Source organism: Pongo pygmaeus, chromosome 5 (genome assembly GCF_028885625.2).
Source record: "Pongo pygmaeus isolate AG05252 chromosome 5, NHGRI_mPonPyg2-v2.0_pri, whole genome shotgun sequence".
Taxonomy (NCBI): Eukaryota; Metazoa; Chordata; class Mammalia; order Primates; family Hominidae; genus Pongo; species Pongo pygmaeus.
In genome coordinates, this window is record NC_072378.2 from 105,219,467 (window position 1) to 105,243,564 (window position 24,098).

General features: G+C 41.3%; 1 protein-coding gene across 1 annotated transcript in view; it reads right to left on the reverse strand.

The window, feature by feature from the left end:
• The window catches only part of PREP (prolyl endopeptidase), a 121,564-nt gene that overhangs the window by 38,066 nt on the left and 59,400 nt on the right, over positions 1 to 24,098 (reverse strand). The window contains exons 8-10 of the mRNA XM_054491549.2: positions 18,183 to 18,374; positions 13,694 to 13,891; positions 8,517 to 8,620 (exon numbers count right to left, since the gene is read on the reverse strand). Coding sequence (XP_054347524.1) covers positions 8,517 to 8,620; positions 13,694 to 13,891; positions 18,183 to 18,374 — 494 coding nt within the window. The remainder of the gene's footprint in view (positions 1 to 8,516; positions 8,621 to 13,693; positions 13,892 to 18,182; positions 18,375 to 24,098) is intronic.

Here is a 24,098-nt window from a genome sequence, read left to right on the forward strand (position 1 = left end):
AGAGTGAATTTAGCACAATTCTTTTTTTGTTTGTTTTTTTTGTTTCTGTTTAAGAGACAAAGTCTTGCTCTGTCACCCAGGCTGGAGTGCAGTGGTGCAATCATGGCTCACTGCAGCCTTGAATCCCTGAGCTCAAGTGATCCTCCTGTCTCAGCCTCTTGAGAAGCTAGGACTACAGGCACATGCCACCATGCCTGGCTAATTTTTAAATTTTTTGTAGATAAATTTTGTATGGGATCACACCACATTGCCAGGCTCATCTTGAGCTCCTGGCCCGAGAGTTCCTACTGCCTTGGTCTCCTAAAGCATTGGGATGACAGGCATGAGTCACTGTGCCCAGCTAATTTAGCACTATTCTTAAGGGCCCTAGGATTTTAAGAATGGTAAATGTGCACTAACTTCAACTTAAAATCACCAGCTGCATTAGCCCCTAATAGAATCAACCCGTCCTTTGAAACTCTGGAACTTTGAAGCCAGGCAGACTTCTCTTTAGCTATGAAAGTCCTAGATGGCATCTTCTTCCAACAGAAGGCTGTTCTGCCTATATTGACAATGTTTTAGTGCAGCCACCTTCATCAATTATTTTAGCTAGATCTTCAGGATAACTTGCTGCAGCTTCTACATCAGCACTTGCTGCTTCACCTTGAACTTTTATGTTATGCAGATGGCTTCTTTCCTTAAACGTCATGAACCAACCTCTGCTAGCTCCCTAATGTTCTGCAGCTTTCTCATGTCTTTTAGTCTTCACAGAACTGAAGAAAGTTAGGGCTTTGCTAAGGATTAGGCATTGGCTTAAGGGAAGTTTGCAGCTGGTTTCATCTTCTATCCAGACCACTCAAACTTTCTCCATGTCAGTGATAAGGCTGTTTTGCTTTCTTACCATTCATGTGTTCACTGGCATAGCACTTTTTATTTCTTTCAAGAACTTTTCTTTGCATTCACATGTTGGCTAACTGTTTGGTGCAAGAAGCACCTATAGCTTTTGGCCTATTTTGGCTTTTGACATATCTTCCTCACCAAGCATAATAATTTCTAGCTTTTGATTTAAAGTGAGAGATGTGCGTGTTTTCCTTGCATTTGAACATTTGGAGGCCACTGTAGGGTTATTATTTGGCCTAATTTTAACATTGTTATGTCTCAGGGAACAGGGAGGTCTGACGAGAAGGAGAGAGATGAGGGTACAGCTGACGGATGGTGCAGTCAGAACACACACAGCATTTTTCAATTAAGTTCACCACCTTCTATGAGCGCATTTGTGATGCCCCAAAACAATGACAATCGTCACATCAAAGCTCACTGTGATGTAATAATGAAAAAGCTTGAAACATTGTGAGAATTATCAAAATGTGACAGACATGAACTGAGCGCATGCTGTTGGGAAAATGGTGGTAACAGACTTGTTCAACACAAGGTTGCTTCAAACCTTCAGTTTTTAAAAAATGAGGAATCTGCAAAGTACAATACAATAAAGCAAAATAAAACTAGGTATGCCTGTATGACATAAATAAACTAATGGAAAAGGCAGTACAATCTCCATTAATATGTAACAAGGAGACTAGAAGTGAACATTAACATTCATTATAAAATATTTATTTTAAAAAATTATTTATAAAACAAGTCATTAAATAAATCATATTTACAAATAATAAAAATATAAATTTGTGGTCCCTTATTATCTTCCCTTTTACACTGAGTATTGTTATCTAATAGGTTCTATAAGGATCTACAAAGTAATCACAAGATACATGGTGTAGAAACTATACTTTTTAGAGGTAAGAAAGCTTAGGGATTTAGAGGCCATTTAGTCTAATTTTTTTTTTTTTTTTTAGAGATAGGGTCTCGCTGGAGTGCAGTGGCACAATCATAGCTCACTGTAACCTCAAACTCCTGGGCTCAAATGATCATCCTGCCTCAGCCTCCCGAGTGGCTAGTACTACAGTTGTATACTACCGTGCCTGGCTAATTAAAAAATATATATATATATATATTTTTTGTAGAAATGGAGTCTTGCTATGTTACCCAGGCTGGTCTTGGACTTTTGATCTCAAGTGATCTCCCTGCACCAGCCTCTCAAAGTGCTGGGATTCCAGGTATAAGGCACTGTGCCTGGCTAATATGTTTATTTAAGAGGTGAAAACAAAAATCCTGAGCTACAGAGAGAATAACTTATCTTGATAACAAAATGTGCAGGATTAGCACAGATCTGGAGTTCTAAGTTCTAGTCTTGGCTCTGTCAATTGTTAACAGTGTAACCTCTGTTAATACACTTACACTGATTGAATTTTAGTTTCCTCGTCTGTAAAATAAGAGGGCTCCATTAGATGAACTCTAATGTACATGCAATTGGAAGGCATATAACTTGTCCTGAGGCCAGAATCATATTAGTGGAAAAACATACCACCTAGGAAAAAGCAAAGGAGGCAGCTATGAAATTAGGGACCCGACTACCTTTCTGTAGGTGGGTTCGTGCCATGCTTCCATTCCAAACAGCTAGCCCAAGGATGGACTGTGTCCACATCCTGCTCAGGGACCATGTAGGTGGGCAGTTGGGAGTTGGTCACCCCAGGCAAGACACTGACTTAGCAGAGAATCAAACACCTGGAGAGCCATCTGGACACTAGCTTACACAGCTTCCTCACCGTGCCAGGCAATCCCTCAGAGTCCATCCTAATGCCCAAATATTCCCATACACTTGCATCACGCTTCATGTTCTAGAAACAGTATTAAATTTCTTTCTCCATGGGAGGAGTGCCTCCTTAACAGGTGCTTCTGTCTTTGTAGTATGTGATTTCTGCTGTCAACAATTATAATATCTGAAAATTCTATTTTTTAGGAGCCTTCATTTTTCCAACCCTGATCCTGAGATTTAGGTACCTGGCCACCAGGTGGCATTTGGGTGCCCTGATCTCAGGGTCTACACCAAAAATATCTTGCCGAAGGCCTTTTTTTGCCTTGTGTGGCAGACTGCTAGTTGTCCCCCAAGATCTATCTATTCCTCTTGTTTCCTTGATAAAAAGGCCCTAATTTTTAGCTGGCCACATTTTTCTTTTTTCTAGGAATAAAACTACATCTCAAAACCTCTTTGCAACCGTGTGTATGTTTTCACCAATAAGACGTAAGCAGATAGAGGATGCAAGTCACCTCCTAACAAACATCTTTATAAGCCAGCTGACACATACCCATTCACCATATCATAGGTTATGTAGTCTCAGGTTGCTGCAAAGTAATGTCCTCTTTTAGACATGGTAGAGAATTTATGTACAGTGGAGTAGAGACTGCAGCAACTACAGACTTCAGCCACATAACTTACTTCTCTATTATAAGACAGCAAGAAAACAGACTTATCTTCCAGAGTCACATAGCTGGTATCCAGAGAAGGAGAAAAGGACACAAGTATGTACACTCTGAATATGAATACTATGCTCTCAAGCTAGAATGCCTGCATGACGGGGGAAATTCTGAAGTAAAATATGTTGCCATGAAGCATAATATCAAAAATAACACAAATGCTCAGGCAATAAATCATCAAGAACTGATACCAATTCAAGCAGTTTCCAAATCATATGAAAATAGAGTGACCCCTCAGAAAGTTTCTTTTTGAAAATGCTGCCCCATTCACTCTTCACTAAAATGTTCTGAAAATTTTTGACCTATACTCAATCACACAAACACACTGCTATGGGAAGACACTGCCACTCGTTCAATAGCTCACCAAGAATGTGGAAGAGTCAACACTCAAAAGCTGCATATGTCATGAACTCGGCGCAGAAGTTAATGAGTATTAAAACACTAATTAATGTTCTGAAAATATGTTCTTTGAATGGCAAAGCCTATATGCTAGCAAGCACAAATCAGCTATCACTAAGATTAGAAAAATCTGAATTAAAGGGGAAAAAAATCCCACTCCCTCCACCCCAAGGCATGTTGGTAAAGCCAAAGATTCTTCTTACTTTAGCATTTTGGCTCAGCTGCAAAGCAAACCGCCTTAGAGATGTTACTGATGTTTCACATGTACTATACCAGGTAATCCCCAGAAAAGCCAAATTCCTATTAAGTATAAGAGAACAACAGTAAAGATAATAAAATCAATGTTAACTACTTATAAAATCTTTATTATTTTTCCTTTAAGTTTGCTCCCCTTCTTAAAATATGAGTACTTGGATTATCTTAATTTATACTGACTTTTATAAAATGTAGACGTTTGGTTAACGGAGTTGATTCAGGGTACAGACTCAGTTAAGTGTTCTTTTCAGGTCTATACATTTTGTCTTTCATTTTGCAAGAAGAAAAGCCAATCTCTAGCTGGCTGAACAAAGATCAAACACTGAGGAATCAAAGTGTATTTTTGCTACATTACATTCCTTTGTGACACCACGTTCAACCACAGTACACTATTCCATCCACAGAGAAGTGCCCCAGGCAACCATCGCACAGGATACTGAGGGTAGGATTATTATTTTCTTGAATTTACTGTAACAAAAAAGCAGAAGCAGTCTTTGAACAAAGGGCAGTGGTAAAATTGTTCAGGAATCTCAGTGGGGAACTGGGCATTAAAAAACACTCATTCCCTCAAAGCCCTGCCCAACTTCCATCCCTCCTGTGAAGGCTTCCTCCTTTACCCAAGCCAGGATGGCCTCTGACCACCACAGCACTGACCGAAGCCTGTGCCTTTCCCCTGACCACTGTGATAACATCCTTGGGTTCTTCAATCTTTTCAGATCTGTATGTTTCAACTTTCCAGTCAGACTGTAAATTTCCCAGGGGCAGTGCTTATGTCTGGAATTTCTTTGTATTCAAACAGGACCTGGCGTTGCATATCATACTATGAATATTTATTGATAGGCTACATTTAACTACCATTTCCCTATTACTTCACTTTGTTTAAAATGAAACATACTGCTGACTGTAAATGTAGACAGATTTTTCAGGTAAATTCACTTACCACCAAATCTGTTTTACAAATATAATTTCTATGTTCAATATTTCAACTTCTTTTTAAAAGACAATGGCACACAAGTTCTAATCAATATTACGTGGTTGTGTCATTCACAATAAAAAGCAGGAAAAAGATGAATCAATTGCAGATTTGATAAACCTATCTAAAACTGAATTCTTATCTGTGTTCCAGATTGGAAGATAAAGTGACAGTGTTTCTAGGATCAGATTTTCAAAATTGTATTTCTGGTACAGATCGATTTTCTACCCACAGCTATAATCAGGAATGGGTGAAGGCTGTATAGACAGCAGCTCTGTTTTGTGTCTGTCTGTAAAATATGACACCAGATCCCTCACCTTCCCAGTCGAGATGGTCAGGGTCTTAAGGGAATATATTAACAGATCACACAAAGAGGAGCACTGTGGCTCATTTAGCCATGTTTCTTTGGCCCTTCTCCTTCTCCTTGTCTGGTCTAGTTTATCAGCTACACCACCACGTAGGCAGTGCCATTAAAAGAGGTTCTTGGTCATAGTGTTGACTAACCATGCAGAGTAATCTGTGCGGCAGTATTCACATCAAAATGATAATATGCCTCATGGAATGAACAAAGAAATGAAACACAGCCTGAGAGATAAGATACTCTTTTCAAGTCACCTATGGGGTAAATATAAACCTCAGGGTCAAGTGGAATCAAAAGTAACATTATCCTGAAGTAACTGAAAATGAAAATAAAATGTAATAGAAGCAAAAATGTGGCTTCTATTACGCACCGTTAGGATGCTTTCCATTCATCCACAAATCCCTCTCCAGAGTCTGCTTTTTACAATGGTAGGTCATTGTTGGCAACACTGCCAAGAGCCTAATCAAAATGTGAGAACATCTGTCACGCTCTCATTGCATGTCAAATCTCTGCTGCACACATACACTTGAATCTAAACCACTGCACAACAGATTTTAAGCCATACAAGTCAATGGTGTTGTGACATCATATTGTGTTTCAAAGGCACCTTTTAAACAACGAAAGAATTCTATTTTAATAACAGTACTACATGTATCGGTAGATAAAAATCTTCTATTGGCATTATACATAGAGGCTATACCCTGTTTATGGACAAAGTTGCATTTTCTAAATATGGAAATGAAGAGCAACACATTAAGATCTGTACTATCCAGTTACTATTTAAATATTTACCATGAGTCTTTTTATTCCTCCTATTACAGCAGTACAAATAAAACATTGTAAGTATTTAAGAGGCACAATGCCAGGAACTTTTGTTTGGGAAGTGGAGAGCCAGGTACAGGGAAATTCTGGGAGTGTTCCAGTGCCACAGGCACCTGGCAGCGCCAAAGTGCATGTTCTTCTCGGTTTAACCTGGACATTCCAGGCTGCTATGTATGTGGCTGGTAGGTTTGTATTCCACAGAAGCACTTGCTTAGCTCTCATGTTTTATCTTTTCATTTGTAAATGAAAACAATACATATTAGGTGGTAACTAGCTTGCCATCTATAAAGAATATTACCATTATCAGAATAGGAAAAAAAAGCCATCTAATAGGGGAAACACCCCAATCATATAAGTAGTAAGAGGTATTTCCCTGGAAGAAGCGGCCTCCCTGGCAGCTGTCATTATTACAGGGGTCCTTCCCTTCCCCAGACTCCAAAGGCAATTATACACTTGGGTACTAAATGTCTGTGGGAAGTGGAAAAAAGGGGAAAACAGTGTCTTTTTTTACACAGAGCTGAGCCCCCTCATAGACATGAGAAGATTAGGATCTCTCTCGGGCAACCCTACCCCATCCTACCTAGGGCAGCTGAGACTGTGCTCTTGAGAGCAGAGGAGAGAACACTTGCTGGGTGCTGCCTGGGTGCCCCTGACATTCCTGATAGGAGAGGCACACCTATCCTTGCTGGGGATACCCAGGCAAGGACCAGAACGAGGCCCTGAGAAGACCAAATGTCACAACTGATAGGGACACATTTTCTACAAATTAGAGAAAAAAAAAGAGCAAAGAATGCCAGACTAAAAGTGAAGAGATGTTAAAAGATTGGTATAGGATGAGGGTAAATTTATGAACCATGAAAATACCAGACAGGGGCTACAGACCCCTACAGGATCTCGCTCCAGGCAATGGCTCACCATGAAAACAAAATAACAAGAAGCCAAATAAATAGGAAACTAAAAGTCTGTTATATTTATTTCTAATGTTGATTGAAAAAAATAAGATTATATTCTATTACCAGATCTTGAATATACCTTATCTCTTAATAATCCCACAGGAATCCTAAAAAACAGATACTATCAATCTCTACAGTTGAAAAAATTGTGGCAGAAAGGTTAAATGACTTGCCCCAGGTGGATTTCAGGCCTGTCTGACAGAGCTTCTTGACCCTGTATGTCTTCTCGGCCCTGTATGTCTATCAAGAATGTTGTGCTTTTAAATGCTATTTACATAGATGAAGATTCTGCAAACTTTTTCTTAAAAGCCATATATTAAATATTTTAGGCCTTCTGGGACATAGAGTTTCTGTTGCAACCACTCTAAGTGCTAAAGCAACCACAGGCAATATGTAAACAAATGGGCATGTGTTCTCCAATAAAACAGGAGGCCAGTTTGCCAACTGCTGATATAGAACAGGGGCTGATAAATCATAGCTCTACACCAAATCCAGCCCACCACCTGTTTTAGTAAACAAAGCTTTATTCATGATCTAGATGTAGCCTATCATCTAGACCATTTCTAGACAATTGAAGGGTAATTCACCAAGCTATAATAACACCCTAGTTTCACAGAAACATTGTGGGGAACATCCAGCGCTCTTTGTTCTAATCTTCCTTCACAAACAATGTTCTGATTCCTAATCTGTGGCCTGTGTGGTCCAGCCCTCCAGGTGGGAGGGGCCTTGATAAACACCTGGTGCCCTATTGGTGACCTCTCATTGCAAAGGAACAGAGACATTCTTCGTCATCATCAATCAACCAGTGATTCAGTTTCTGGAAGACTCAGTACCCTTGGGGAGCTGAAAAAACAAAAAAGGAGATTCTTAACCTGAAAAGATGGTGGCCAAAGACGAAGCTTGTGGTGACATGACAATTAATTAATTTATTCATTCAAATGTTTTATTGAGTGTCTACTCTGTGCCATGCAGAAATGCACATGAACTTCAGACTAAAAACACTGACTCACAGCACTTAAGTCAATACTTTACATAGAGCAAATCCCCATGTTATTTACAACACCAAAAGACCTGAGCTAGAACACAAACCATATTCAAGCAAGCAGATTGACACAGACAGAAATGTTGCAATAGGAGCCCCAAGACAAAGAACTCCAGCTTCCTGTCAAGAGTAGCAGCCATAGGAGCAGAACCTGCAGGCTATGGGAGGGCAGTGACTATGCCAGCTCACTGCTGAATCCTGAGTGTCTGGCTCAGTGACCATCAACCGTGGGGGCTCCAAAATACTAGTTGTCTGTATTACCATGAATTACCTCCACTGCTTCTGATAAGCTGCAGTGTGAACGGCCCAGCCTGAAAGTCAGACTTCCTAACTCTCACATTAACGAGATCATATTCTCCATACCTGGACTGTCTGGTAATCAGAAGCATCGATTCCTTTTACCGTCACCTCTCGGAAAACTCTTGGCTCCAGTTCCTCTTTGGTAAGATCACAGTGATAAATGATACCTAAAAAGTAGAAGAAGGCTTGGTTTAGTCTGTGGGACTCACTAGATGCAAAGGGGGCAAGGATCACAAACCACAACCAAATGCCAGCAATGGCAAGAGAGGAGCATTTATCAGGGACTTGGTTAATCCCCACCACAGTCGAAGGCTCACTGCAGACAAGTGCTTAGAACAGAGTCTGGCATGAGGGGTGCTATGTAAGTGTTCATCCTCATCATCACCATCTCATGCAGCCTTCTTTTTTACAACACTAGTAAGTGTACACATTTTAGAAGACTCTAATGCATTCTGTGAATATGAGAAAAGGTGAGAAACCTAATTGAGGAAATTTAACTGGTCTTCCCCAAGCTGGGTCACTTAGGAATGCAGGTCAAAAAAATGGTAGACTTCATCTAGTGCCATTTGACCTGGGAGGTGAATGACAAAAAACTCAAGTGATTTGCCCAGGGTCAAGAGCCAGTCAGGGGTCTCTTGATAAACACTCTGGGGCTCCTGCTACCTGGCACCTACCTATCTGTGGACACTCATGTGGACAGCAATCACGGACCAAAGATGATCGGTAGATATTTCAAAATTGCTTTTCCAATTTGGATTATCCCAGTAATTGTGCATGACACAAAATGATTAATATACATACTAAGAATTCCAGCATATGTAACACTAATTAAACATTTCCCAAATTTAATGCTACTACTTTCTAACATTTAAGAACTAAATCAAAGAAATAATAAGACAAGTCATTAATGTTTGCAAACAATGACACTGCTGTGGTTTATAAAACAGAATTAGTCATCCACAGAGTGGCTGGTGTGGAAATAGCACCTCCCCACGTAATACTTTAAACATATGCTGTCAAGTATATGAAAAATCGATTTAGTGATCCCATCAGTACTTGCTGGAAAACCAAAAACCAAATGGTACTCCCACAGGGCACATTTAAATGGAATAATCATTATTAAAATGTCAGTTCTTTCTTTCTTCCCGACTCCTCTGTGTATGCACTTCACTAACAGCTGGGAAACAATATGCTGCCCCCGACTGGAAAGGAGTAATACATTTATATCTGTGAACAGCACAGCTGCTAATCCTCATGAATGTTGTCTCAATTCTCATGATTGCATACAAACTGTTTTAAGGTTATCATAACAGGGTATACGATTAATGCTGACAGTAAGATGTATAACGTGACTCAAGTATTGACTTTCTTAGTTTAAGTTACGCTTGGATATTTGTTAGAATATACCTTTATATATACTTCCAATTGCATTCTGTGAGCATGTATTCTAATTTACCAGATATACTGAATACTGTACTTGCCTAAATAAATGTAATCTTAGGGTAAAAGGCTATCTCTTGTGGTATATTTTAATTTTTAAGAGCTTCTTGATCAGTACCTGGTGCCCCCCACAAACACAAAAAGCATGTGAATCCTTGAAAAAAAGTACAAATAATCAAACAACAACAAAAAGACAACGTGCAAACCAAGCATGTGCCATTTGAGCACCTGCCTCACCCTTGCATCACCACGACCTGTAGTACAGCAAATGACAAAGGCCTAGGGAGCCAAAATTCCCAGCTCTGAAAGTTGCTAGCTCAGTGACCTGAGACAAGGCACCAAAGTACTAGAATGCAAGTTCTGTAGTGAAAGATAATGAGTAGGAAATATACTCTAAATGCCTGTTTATCTAGAAAGGTTGAGACATCAAATCTAACCACAGAATGAAATAAATACGCAACAGGGGCTGGTTACTGTACACGGAAAGAGTTTCAAATGCCTGACACCTCCCTATTCTTCTGTCCTGTGGACCAGAAGTGGTACCTTGAAGGAGGCTGTGTTAAACCTGAAGGTACTGGCACTTAACATATTTTATCGATACTTTCCATTTATAGATCTATCTAGGTTAGCCCATTGCATATTCACAGCATAATGTGAATCCCTATAATCTAATGATGCTTTGTGTCCCATCTGATTTGGCTCAGAGGATAAGAACAAGGAAGGTGGGGTTTGAAGAAAACATCCTAGAATCATAAACCAGAGTTGGTGAGGTGATCGCTAGGAAATAAATTTCAAAGTTTAGGGGTGAAAAAAGAGAACTGAACTATGGAAGTCCCTTAAGGCCAGAGGAGGTATCTGGACTTGAGAAGGAGGCAGGGAGATCAGTTGGTATGTTCCCAGTGTAATCTGAAATAAATGTAAGGAGAAGTAGGAGCAGTCAGGAGAAAGAGACAACTCTAGGAGAAGCTACCAAAACAAGAATCAGGGGATCTGAAAAGTCAAGTATGTAAAAAGGCGGCAAACTTTGTAACCCACGGAGATTTTGTTTTAACTGATTTTAGGTTGGGTTTTTAACATTATTCAAAGAAAAAAACAAAAGCAAGTCTCAAAAAGTTTTGCTTTTCCCTGATATCCCTGAAATGCTTTTCTATGATTTCTCACCCCTGACTCCCAGAGCCATGCATATGGGACGGCTCTACTGGATTATTACAACATGCAGGTCTGGAGCTCAACCTAGGCAACTCTCCAAGGTTCCACAAGTACAGAGTTCACCAGTTCAACCACTAAGTGGTTTGAACCACAGCGAGTAAGTGCACTGTACTCTAAGCTGCTATGGCTGCCTGTTTTCTTCCAAATGTGACTCAAGGTGCCAAAGTAAGTCATAAATGGCTTGGGCTCAAGATGTGTTTTCACCATGTACCTCTGAGGAAAACAAAGTCAGCTGGTGTGCACCTGCCAGAGGTACCAAATGTCTGCAGCAGGAAGCTGGAGCTGCTGTTATGTGTGACCCTGGGGCTTTACATATAATTGAGTACCTCTGCTCTTTACTATAGTAGTGAACAGCTAGCCTTCAGACACCAGTGCAAGACTACTTGTGAGCCGATGTGTATATACACACACTGACAATCCATGCTTTCATGAGATCTAATCTAATTATCTGATGGCTGTTTTTGCATTTGGTCTCACAAGATCTGAATCCGGAAGCCCCATTCTCTGGTTTTAGAAATCAAATTGCATTCGGGACAGAAAAGAGAAAAATGGAGGCAAAACTAGTAAAGGAGACAGACAAAGCTTGGTCAGAAAATTAAAGCTTGGTCAGAAAATGCCTGGCAGTACAGAACGAGGAACACACTTCTTTTTTCAAATTTCACAGCCACAGTCACTGATAATATTTCATTGTTTGGCACAGAACTCAGCATTTTACACTTGGACAATAAGCCCTTTCTTCCCCAGGTAATGATGAGCTTGTTCCTGACATAAATGGTCACATGCGGTCACTGAAGGAGGTTTACAGGCCTTTGGGGACTGCAGCTTTTATTAAGAGAAGGTGAGTCACCCTCACTGCCCTCCTCATTGTCTTTTATCCATTTAAACTGTTTAAGGTACGAAATTTTCCAAAGTAAAACTTCTGTACCCAGTATAAATCTGAGGAAATAAACTGTGGGCCCTGCAGCAGTGGGCTAAGAATGGCTATCTAGAAGAAATGATTTTCCTCATCTGTCCACTGGCTGCTGCTGCTCTACTCCAGGTTCTAGGGCGAAGAGGGAATGGGGCGGAGGTGCAGGACACCCTGAAGTTGAATTCTCGAACGGTCGCTTCCTGGCTTCTGGCCCTTGCACGGTTTCCACATTCTTGTGGGTGCTTTTCCTAGCTTCTCTTGATCCGCTGCAAGGTGCTTGGGAAAGTAAAGCCTGCTAGGTTTTCAAGGTATACTGTCAGACCTATTTACAGAACATCATCATTCTTTTGGTTTTAATAACCCTGACAGCAACCTGCCACCACAATAAGATTCCTTATGGATTGCCTGCTCTGTGACTCAGAGGCTCAAAATAAAAGTGATGAGGCATCACTGTCAACTGGCCAAATCCCAAGAGGAGGACAGGGCCACTTGAGCACCTGCCTTGCTCTCCCCTAAGACTGCTTTTTTTGTCTAATGACCAAACGACTGCAGCAAAACTGAGTGGGACAAAAAGCACTTTGGAGGAGTTCAACATATGTGCATAAGGAAAGTGCAGACTTTTTTCAGCCAGATTGCTTCTAGGACAGGGTCTGCCTGGTCAACTGCAAACTGCCAACTGAGCCAGACTCCTGGGACAAATCACAGTGTGTGTATGGCCATGACGCTACAAAAACAGTGCAGATGGATGGAATGGAGGAAAAAAAACAAAACAAAGCAAAATGAATGTGACCAATTTTTTTTTTAGTTAAAAAGAGAGCTATGTTTACTTTGGGGAAAATTAACTGGTACCATCAAATGTAAAACCACAACTTACAAGTGTTTCCCTTTCCTACTAGAACCAAATAACACACATGTTTTCATGATGTAAGACTATACTTTTAGAATTACATTTTATTTAACAATAGCAGAATTGATTCTCAGCTTATTCCAGAAAACAATTTTTTGTCAGATGTAGCTAAAGATTTTACATTTTGTAGCTGCACTGTGTTCTTGTGCATATAGACCAAAGACTGAATCAAACGTTGTATTCATTGGTACTAATTTTTTTTTTTTTTTTTTTTGAGATGGAGTCTTGCTCTGTTGACAGGCTGGAGTGCAGTGGCGTGATCTCGGCTCACTGCAATCTCCGCCTCCCGGGTTCAAGCAATTCTCCTGCCTCAGCCTCCTGAGCAGCTGGGATTACAGGCACCCGCCGCCACGCCCGGCTAATTTTTGTATTCTTAGTAGAGACAGAGTTTTTCCATGTTGACCAGGCGGGTCTTGAACTCCTGATCTCAGGTGATCTGCCCGCCTCAGCCTCCCAAAGTGATGAGATTACAGGTGTGAGCCGCTGCGCCCGGCCCATTGGTACTAATTTTTAATCAGTCTAGAACGTCAGATGTTCCTGCCTCCAGAAGAACAGAGACTTGGAATATAAGATTAATGAGAGTGCCATTTTAGGCGTTTACATTTCCCTTTGTTCTGGGCATCTGTTCTACCGTTTTATTCCCATTAAGTAATTTTGGCTGTAATATAGCATATGTGATTTTCAATAACATAGCATTATACTTCCATTTCCCCAAAGAAACCCAAACACCAGTCTGATTTTTAAAGTGAACAGCAACAGTGAAAAAACACTTACCTGGAGATAAAAAGGAAGTAAACTGATAGAAGATTTCAGTGTCCTTCTTCTGACCGCTGTACCCTACGATGCTGCCGACCTCGAGCGGGAAGGTCTTAAGGAGAGCACCAGTAGTCAGGTCGTGGAGCTGCAGAATGTTCTTGACGTCATGGAGGTAGCATAAGACCAAGAAGTTGGACCTGACACAAGCTATCCATTCTGAAAGGATAAGAAGAGAAAAAACCTAATGCAATTTAAAAAATTAATGAAAACATATTTAATTGAGCAACAGTTCCAGAGCTACACATAGGGCTATGTAGCAATGAGACTTGCAAAGTCACTTTTACTTTTTTTTTTTTTTTTGAGACAGGGTCTTGCTGTCACCCAGGCTGGAGTACAGTAGTGCAATCTCAGCTCACTGCAACCTCTACCTCCCAGCTTCAAGGGATTTTCCTGCCTCATGCCTCCCAAGTGGCTGGGATTACAGATGTGTGCCACCATGCCTGGCTAATTTTCATATTTTTAGTAGAGACGGGGTTTCACTATGTAGGCCAAACTGGTCTTGAACTCCTGGCCTCAAGAGATCTGCCCACCTCGGCCTCTCAAACTGTTAAGATTACAGGCGTGAGCCACCGCGCCCAGCCTTATAATTGGTTTTAATCATTCATCTAGTTTTCAACATATTCCTTTAATAAATGACTATTTTATTTCCCAAGGAAATAAAATACTCTTGGGCCAGGGACTTTTGATGATCTAGATAATGTGTGGAATAGTAACCCTGCCTTCCTATTTTGTGCCTATTATCATGCTATAGGAGCTATAAGGAGGAAAACAATAAAAGCCAAATCATGGTTCATGTCTGACAGGATTGTTTATTAGATAAAAATGTAATAAGCCCTTGTTATCCACCAGATTCCCTGCAAAGTGCCAGAGAGACAAGTAGTAAGATGAGGTCGATTCTGCTCGTGAGACAAAATCATATAAAAATGCAAGTAATAAACCATAAACAAGGGTAAGTGACTGGTTGGTTGAGGTTCCAAAACAATTGACAGCCCTAAAGCAAGGGCTGAATTGAGTCTCAAGTACAGGAGTGTAGAGATGGAGGGAAATGGGGGCTAGCAGGAAAAGCACAGCATCCTACTGGATGAAGCGCAGGAAGACAGGCGACTCCTGGCATGAAGGCCAGAGCCAGGAATGAGGAGAGGGGAAAGGAACAGAAAGAACAGAAGGAAGACTGGTAAAGAGAACAAACGAGAGATCCGTTTTCAAGAGGAAGAGTTGTTCAGTTCGGGGCAGATGGAGATGCTGGTGGTGGCCTGATAGGCCATCCAGTGAGCCAGGTAGAGAGGAGTTTAGTTACCTGTGACTGTGGAGCCACCGTTTGAACACAAGGGCAACATAAAGACGGCATTAATAAAGGACGCATGTGTCTAACAGCTGAATGCAGAACAATGGAAGTCTACGGAGGGGAGAAGAGTAAGAGCACTATTGCAACAAGCCAGGGAGAACACCACATCAAGCCGGGGATAAAGTCTGGGCAGGAAAGGAAACAAATGAAAGGTATTTCCCAAGAAGAATAGCCAGGGCTTGATGCCTGCAGGGATATGGAGAGTAACATAGAGAAATGAGTTCTCCTCAACTCCCAGGGCTGCAACTTTCAGTGACAGTGTTCAGTGACAGAGCTGGGAGAGTAGGAGTGAGAGGTGATGAGGAAAGGAGAAAACGAAGGGCAAGCATAGAGGTCTGCCTGAGGTAGGGCCAGGTCACCCAGAGGGAGAGACACCGCAGCAAGTGGAAGTGAGGACAGGGCTGCAGGGGAGAGGTCACATGTGCTCAACAGACAAGCCTTTCTTGGGTTTCATGTGGTAGGGTGGGGTTCTTGACACTGCTTATTTTTGTAACCCAACAAACTAGCAGTTCATGTTTTTAGGATGCTAGAATTTACCCACATGAAAAACAAGATGTTGGCCAGAGGGAACTCTGAGGATCACCAGGGGCCTTGATCTTGGGCTGCTGAGATTACTATGGCAAACTTTTTTTTCTCAAGTGAGGACATAAAGAACTCATACAACCAAAAGTAACTTGCTCATTCTCCAATGCACTTTTTTAAAAAACCTCAATCAGGCAACATATTTCACGTGGCTTAATGTTTTAAAGAGACCAAAGTATGGGGGAAAAATGAAGTAAATTATAGCTGTCAAAGAATAATCAATCTGTGTTAACTATGAGTACATCAGAATTATAAAACAGACAAAAGTGAAAAACAAAAGGACGAGGTGATTTGTAGACTGTCATTAATAAAAGCTCTGACTTTACCGCTGTACTTTATGACTCATCTCTAGTTTTTATTCTCAATAGGGCGCTCTGTGCTAATGATATATGGCATATTCAAATTCAACCATGCTTCTCTTTAAATTGATGAGTTCTAGTGAACACTGAAGGTTTCCCCTTTCCAGTCTGAAAATCTTATAACCTTTCAGAAGGAAGGTTATACAAATATATCACCCCCCACAACAAAATCTCCTAGCATTAATTTGCATTTCATTACATCTATAAGATGGGATGTCACCTTAAGGCATAGTTAAAACCCCTCTTTTGGCTTTAAATGGCAGAAATTCAGATGCCTTGGGAAACAGTTACAACATCCATGATGGTGTCCTATACAAGAATCACTGTTTAATCCTGACTTGTGCCTGAAAAACTCCTGGAGCACCTACATGAAGACTTATGCCACCCAAATCTCATTTGGATGCAGCAACGCATGAGGTCAGTGCATGATGAACAGAGTGCTGAACCTGGCACGCAGGAAGCCCTCACTAACTGCTGGCTATAACTACCCTTAGGGGGACATTCCTGCCTCAGTTTGGACAGAAGCCATCAGGCTATCAAAGTGACTAGAAACAGACTCACTAAACAAAGATACTGAAATAAATGGTCAAAAATCTGTTCTGTGACTCGTGGGTCCCTCGTCCAAATATAAATAAGGGTCAGAATGTAAACAGAGGATTTTGAGGAGACAGGTGATAAGATTTCCTCTTGCTCTTGCCTGTAAGTCCCCCACCCTATGGGAGGGTGACAAGATTATTACCTTCTACCAACCCCAGCCTGACACAGACAGAGTACTGGTGCCTGATCCAAACCTGCAAGTTAAAGGGACTGTGCCTGGAAATCCAAAAGGCAGGAGAACGGCCAACTACTTCAGAGGAAGAGCCTGTAATGGGTTGCTGTCTCAGGGTTACAGATGTGAATTTCGAGCAGGCATGCAGTTGTCTTGGGTCCTGTCCAATAGAACTGCCTACAGGGGTGCGGAGATCTAAGTACAAGAGGGTTGAAGAGTGCAGTCAGGTGCCCAGGGGCTGAACAGACTCTCAAGAAAACACCCAGGAGTGCTTTCTCCAGGGCCAAGGGACCTGCAGAAACAAGGGACCAGCAGGAAGTACCCATAGCAACCTATGACCCTGAGAGAAGCAGCTGGAATCAGCTGCTCCCCTGCCACCCCCAAGCAACGCTAGGTTTAAATACCTTCCAGGCACAGAAAGCATACCATCTTGAGCAAGGGAGAAATAGTTCCTTATTGATCAAGGACCTGAACGTGGATCTGCCTGACTCCAAGACCTGTGCTTTAATTCACTGAAAAACACATTTTAGGACTGCTTTATCTTAGACAGGGCCACTCTGCAGATCTCAAAGGGGACTTTTTTTCCTCATTATATACCACATATTTTGCATTTCTAAATGGTCCTATTTTATCCTCATTCTACCCAGCAGCAGCAGTTCACCACCACCAAGTAACTTCATTGGCCTAATAGTACTGAATTCTTCTTTTGTGTAAAAAACTGTCCCCAAATTAATGAGTTTTATTGTAGTCAAAATCAACTTTCATGCAAGAAATAATTTATAAAGCAGCATATCATTTTTGGAAAAATCACAGAGAATGAATAAAAGGGAACTGAAAAGCTCTCTGTGAAACATGACTGATATGGAAGTGACGTTCTCAAGAGGTTAATGTAGTTCACTGCACAAAGCAGCAACTGCGATGGGTTTCAATTCAATCTGACAATAGTTTATTCCCTTTTCTAATAAGAGGGCTCTAAATCCACACTAAGATCAACAACAGGGATAATGCAAATAGCCAAAGGTTACTCAAAAGCTTCAAGCTAAGGATTCTAAATCTAAACAGTTTTAAAAATTAAATGTTCATGATTATTACCAGATATTAAGTATACAAAGACAACTGATATATTTTTTTAAAAAGCAGTACTTTGGAAGTCTGAAATCCTACCTTTACAATTTTTATGAAGACCTTGCATTTCTACATGATATAGTACTAAGCTACAAAGATATCACACAATGAAAACTTGGATGAACTATTTAGACACTTCATTCCTGATGATTACAGGTCGAAGGTTTTTTACCTTGTAACAGGTCACTAGAGAATGAGAGACCCACTAACTTGTTGACGTTCTCATCAAAAACAAGAGCACAATTTTCAAGTCACATGTATTCTCACCTAAGACATCTTTCTCATGCTCAGGAACAAGTACTTTCCACTTTGACTCTTCAGGATCCCTGAAGTCAATGTTGATCACGCGATAGTTGGGAGACTGGCGATTCGTCTTGAATGTGAACACCGTCCCCTCATTGGTCACGTAGTCATATTCTCCTTCAAAGTTGTCGATCAGTTTTACCCACTTTAGGATTCCTGGCAAGAGACCAAGCATTCTCATCATCTCTCTAATGTTTAAAAATGGTGTTGCTTTGTGTGTAGGGAGGGGAGGGTGGATCCTTCTTATCCTCAAAACATAAAGCAGAGATATTTGGAAGATCTAGGGCATGAAAAGGAGCAAGAACCAGTTGTGGGTGAATTGAAAAATGCTAAGGAGCCCCTGAAAAACCCGGCAAGGAGGGGAGAACGAAGGACCTCTCTTCCCGGCCCATCACCCCCACAAGATCTGGTAAATCCTCTTCTAACTGAGCCAGCCTCAAATCTGGGCACTACTCTCCACCTCTCCTGCCATCACACCATTCCAAGTCGTCGTCGTCTCCCTCCCAGGTCTTTGTGTTCTATAGCAGTGGCTTCCAACCACGGACACTTTCACCCCCAGGCAACATCTGAAAATGTCTGGAGACATCTTCGGCTGTCACAACTTGAGAGTGGGGCTACCACTGGCACCTAAAGGGTAGAGACCAGAGATGCTGCAATGCACAGGACAGCCCTATAACAAATTAGCAGCCAGCTAAAAAGGTCAAGAGTGCCAAGTCTGAGAATTCTTGGTCTATAGCATTAGCTCCCTGCCTGGTCTTCCCACTATCACTCTTGATTTTCTCAGTATGGCAGCCACCACAGTATCTCAATCTTTTAAACTGATCCATGTTAGTGCCCTTAGAAACTTTCAAGACTTCTCCATTATACTTGAAATAAAATCCAAATTCCTTCCCATGGTCTTGCATGCTACAGTCCTTTCCCACTTAGCCAACTTCAGATGGTTCCAACACTTGCCTCACTTCCTGTCCTTTACTGGCATTGGCCTTTATTAGATGCCACTTTTAATCGGCACCCAGTTTGTTTCTTCACAGCACTTCTCTCAACATCTATCCATTTATTTATTTTTGTTAAAAGATGAGGTCTCTCGGCTGGGCGCAACGGCTCATGCCTGTAATCACAGCATTTTGGGAGGCCAGGGAAGGCAGATCACTTGAGGTCAGGAGTTCGAGACCAGCCTGGCCAACATGGTGAAACCCTGTCTCTATTAAAAATACAAAAATTAGCTGGGCATGGTGGCACACGTCTGTAATCCCAGCTACTTGGGAGGCTGAGGCACAGAACAGCTTGAACCCAGAAGGTGGAGGTTGCAGTGGGCTGAGATTGCACCACTTCACTCCAGCCTGAGCAGAGTGAGACTCTGTCTCAACAACAACAACAACAACAACAACAAAAAAGCGATGAGGTCTCTCTGTGTTGCCCAGGCTTGAACACAGTGGCTATTCACAGGCATGATCATAATTCACTGCAACCTCCAACTCCTGGGTCCCTAAGATCCTCCCTGCCTCAGCATTCTGAGTAGCTGGGACTACACGTACACAACCTAGCGCTCAGCTCTTTCTCAAGACACAATTATGTATTTATTGGCTTATTTTTTGTCTTTTCATTCACTGTTTCATACTTGGCACAAAACTGAGTGGCAGGTAACTTGAAACATACAAAATAAAATTTGCATGGCATAAAAGGGACATTTTCCAGTCTTTAATACTAAGAACTAGAGATGATCATCACTAAAGTAAATCTTCAATACGTCCGTCGTATCATCATTTAAATAGCTCACTAAATGCCACTTTTAATATTTAAAGTTGAAACCACTAAAATCCCTTGGAAAAACATCTGTTTTACCATGTGTTTGACACAGATGATGTTCAGAGAACATCTCAAAAGTTCTCTAAACAAAAAAGTTCTGACTTCTAAACTACTAAAAGGCAATGCCTGATCTTAGCTATTCTCCAATTATCTACTTTTAATTTCACAGTGAAATTGCTATACTAATTTGGGTAGTTCATTTCCATTCCTTGAATCTCTCAAGGCAATTTTACATTCATTATCTCATTCATCTCTGCAGCATATCTTCATATAATTTGTTACTGAATTAAACTTAACAGGGAAATAAATTCCACCATAGAGTTGTGGTCATATATGTTTGGATTAAAACCCCAGTTCTAACACTATTTAGTTGGGTGACCTTGAGCAATCTCTTTATTCCTTGCTAAGCCTCATTTTCTTAACTGTAAACTAGGAATAATAGGTAAATATAAAAATATTATAGGGCCAGGTGCAGTGGCTCACGCCTGTAATCCCAGCATTTTGGGAGGACAAAGCCGGCAGACCATGAGGTCGGGAGATTAAGACCATCCTGGCTAACACGGTGAAACCCCGTCTTTACTAAAAAATACAAAAAAATTAGCCGGGTGTGGTGGTGGGCACCTGTAATCCCAGCTACTTGGGAGGCTGAGGCAGGAGAATGGCGTGAACCCCGGAGACGGAGCTTGCAGTGAGCCGAGATTGAGATTGCGCCATTGCACTCCAGCCTGACAGAGCGAGACTCCGTCTCAAAAAAAAAAAAATAGTAACTATTAGAACCTTCCCCTTAATAAAAACTCAAATTTAAAATAAGTGATTTGAGGCTGGCTATGGTGGCTCACACCTGCAATCCCAGCACTTCAGGAAGCCGAGGCAGGTGGATCTCCTGAGGCCAGGAGTTTGAGACCAGCTTAGCCAACATGGCGAAATCCTGTCTCTACTAAAAATACAAAAAAATTAGCTAGGCATGGCAGTGCACACCTGTAATCTAAGCTACTCGAGAGGCTGAGGCAAGAGAATTGCTTGAATCCAGGAGATGGAGGTTGCAGTGAGCCGAGATCACACCACTGCACGCCAGCCTGGGCAACAGAGCGAGATCCTGTCTCAAGAAAATATACATAAAATATTCCCATATGTTATTGAAAAGAATGTGTATTCTGAAGTTGTTGGGTGTCAATATGCTAAACATGCCTATTAGGTTGTTAATCAGATTGTTCAAATCTTCTATATATTTACTGATTTCTTTTAGCCATTCTGTCAGTCACATAAATGGTCTATTAAAAAATGTTTGTTTAGGCCTGTGGATTTGTCTGTTTTTGCTCATATTTCTATTACTTTTTGCTCCCTGTATTTTGTAATCATGATGTTAGATATACAAAGAAGTATCACATCTAAATAAAACTGAATTGAACCTTTTACTGAAGTATTATCTCTAGTGATGCTTTCTGCTTTAAAGTCTACTTTCATATTAAAATAGCTACAGCATTCTCACGGTAGTATCTTAGATCAGCTATTATTCACTTTCTCATTAGCTATGTGATGCCTTCAAACAGGCATTTTCCCCACCTTTTCTAGTTGTCTTCTGCAAAATGGTTTGTCTCAATCTGTAGTTTATCATTTTTGGAAACAGTCTGCTCTTTCTGTGCCTATAAACTTCCAGGTCTATAAACTCAATGTTTGTCCACCTCGTGGTGGGCTGTATTCTAGGTAGTTCCTTTATATATCTACATTCTATTTCACTAATTATCGCTTTGGCTGTGTCTAATCTCCTCCTTAGCCTAATAACTGAATTTTTAATGTTAATAATCATTTTTTTTTTAATTTCCAGAAGTTCTACTTAGTCATTTTCCAAATCTGGCAGGTCATTTTTTACAGTATCTTATTTATTGCTCATCCTTCCAAGCTTCTTGTTTATTTTTTAAAAGGAGCATCACATTGTGTAAGTATATTTATCGTATTCATTTTTCACTAGGAATCTGATAATCTGACTGGCCAGCAGCCAGCATTTCTGCTGGCTCTAATTTCTCATGCTGGTGAATTTCTTCATCTGATTTATGACTTTATTGTGAACTGCTGATTTTCCTTGAAACATTATTTGTGGAAATTCTTGGAGGTTTGGGTTGAAGTAGCACTCTTTCAGAGATGCGCATTTCCTTTCTTGCCTCTTGGGATGCAACCAACCTGACAGCACTATAATTAAATTCTTGGCATGAGGATTTTGGACCTCACTGGTACAACCAAGTCAACCTGCACTCATGTGATGGCCTTTCTCGTGTTTTAGGAGAATTCACATCCTGTCTTCCCCTACCCCTCCTAGTGCCTAGGTAAAGATAGGCAGGTTTCCTTACTGTTCACTCCCCATCCCCAGCCTCTCCACTGGCAAGTTTATTTTTATCAGTCATCCTTACACTGACAGTATGTCTCAGCCGACTCCCAATTATGCTTTATTTCCTATCCCCCTTTTCCTCTTTCCCCAGCAGAAACATTCAGGGACAATCCAGCTCACATTCCAGCATTCCTGCTTTCACTTAATCTTTGGTCTTTATGGATTCCCTTCTTTCATGCCAACTAAGCAATGTATTTGGAAAGATGCTTTATAAATTTTTTACATTTCAATTGTTTCAACTGGGAGGTTATTCAGAGTATATAAGTTGCCAAACTCCGAGAAACAGACATCATTACAACTAATTTTCAACTAACTTGAAAAAAGGTTCATAAACTCTGCATCTGAGTTGCAATTAGCTTTTTTAATCCAGTGACAAACTACTAACCTCAAAAGACTACTCAGCAGGTGATCCACTCAAAGGTAACTCATCTTGGTGTACATAAAACAATGCTTTTAAAAAAAAATCCCCATTCCTTAAAAGAAAAACAATTTAAGTAAAACATTAGCTGGTAATACAAAATTTGAAGAGAATAAGAAATGTACATTTGTTTATAATAAGAACAATGAAACAATTTTCTGGACTATGACATTTGTAGACATGAAATCTTGGCTCAGTGAAATGTCAGATTCTTTAAGTGTTCCCCCAACAATAAAGCATTTCCTGATGTGAAACCTTTATTTCACAAAATAACCACCTTATGGTTTCTGCCTGACAAGGTCCTGGAGCCAGTGATATTTGTTATGACTCCTCCCTACCCAAAGTCACTAAAGTATGCACCAAAGGCAAAGCAGAGTAGAAATTTCCTTCAGTACTGCTGTCTAATCAGGTAAGCCTGAAAAGTGGCACAAATGAAAATTATTCAAGCTCAAAGAGGGAGGTTCCAAGATGGCCAAATAGGAACAGCTCCAGTCTACAGCTCCCAGTGTGAGTGACACAGAAGACGGGTGATTTCTACATTTCCCACTGAGGTACTGGTTCATCTCACTGGGGCTTGTCAGACAGTGGGTGCAGCCCATGGAGCATGAGCCGAAGCAGGGCGGGGCATCACCTCACCCAGGAAGTGCAAGGGATCGGGAAATTCCCTTTCCTAGCCAAGGGAAGCCGTGACAGACATTACCTGGAAAATCGGGTCACTCCCACCCTAATACTGCGCTTTTCCAATGGTCTTAGCAAACGGCACACCAGGAGATTATATCCCGCGCCTGGCTCAGAGGGTCCCACACCCACGGAGCCTTGCTTGCTGCTAGCACAGTAGTCTGAGATCGAACTGCAAGGTGGCAGCGAGGCTTGGGGAGGGGCATCCACCATGGCTGATGCTTGAGTACTTAAACAAAGTGGCTAGGTAACTCGAACTGGGTAGAGCCCACGACAGCTCAACGAGGCCTGCCTGCCTCTGTAGACTCCACCTCTGGGGGCAGGGCATAGCTGAACAAAAGGCAGCAGAAACTTCTGCAGACTTAAACGTCCCTGTCTGATAGCTTTGAAGAGAGTAGTGGTGCTGCCAGCATGGAGTTTGAGATCTGAGAACGGACAGACTGCCTCCTAAAGTGGGTCCCTGACCCCTGAGTAGCCTAAGTGGGAGGCACCTCCCAGTAGGGGCTGATTGACACCTCACAAGGCCGGGTGCCCTCTGAGATGAAGCTTCCAGAGGAAGGATCAGGCAGCAACATTCGCCGTTCTGCAATATTTG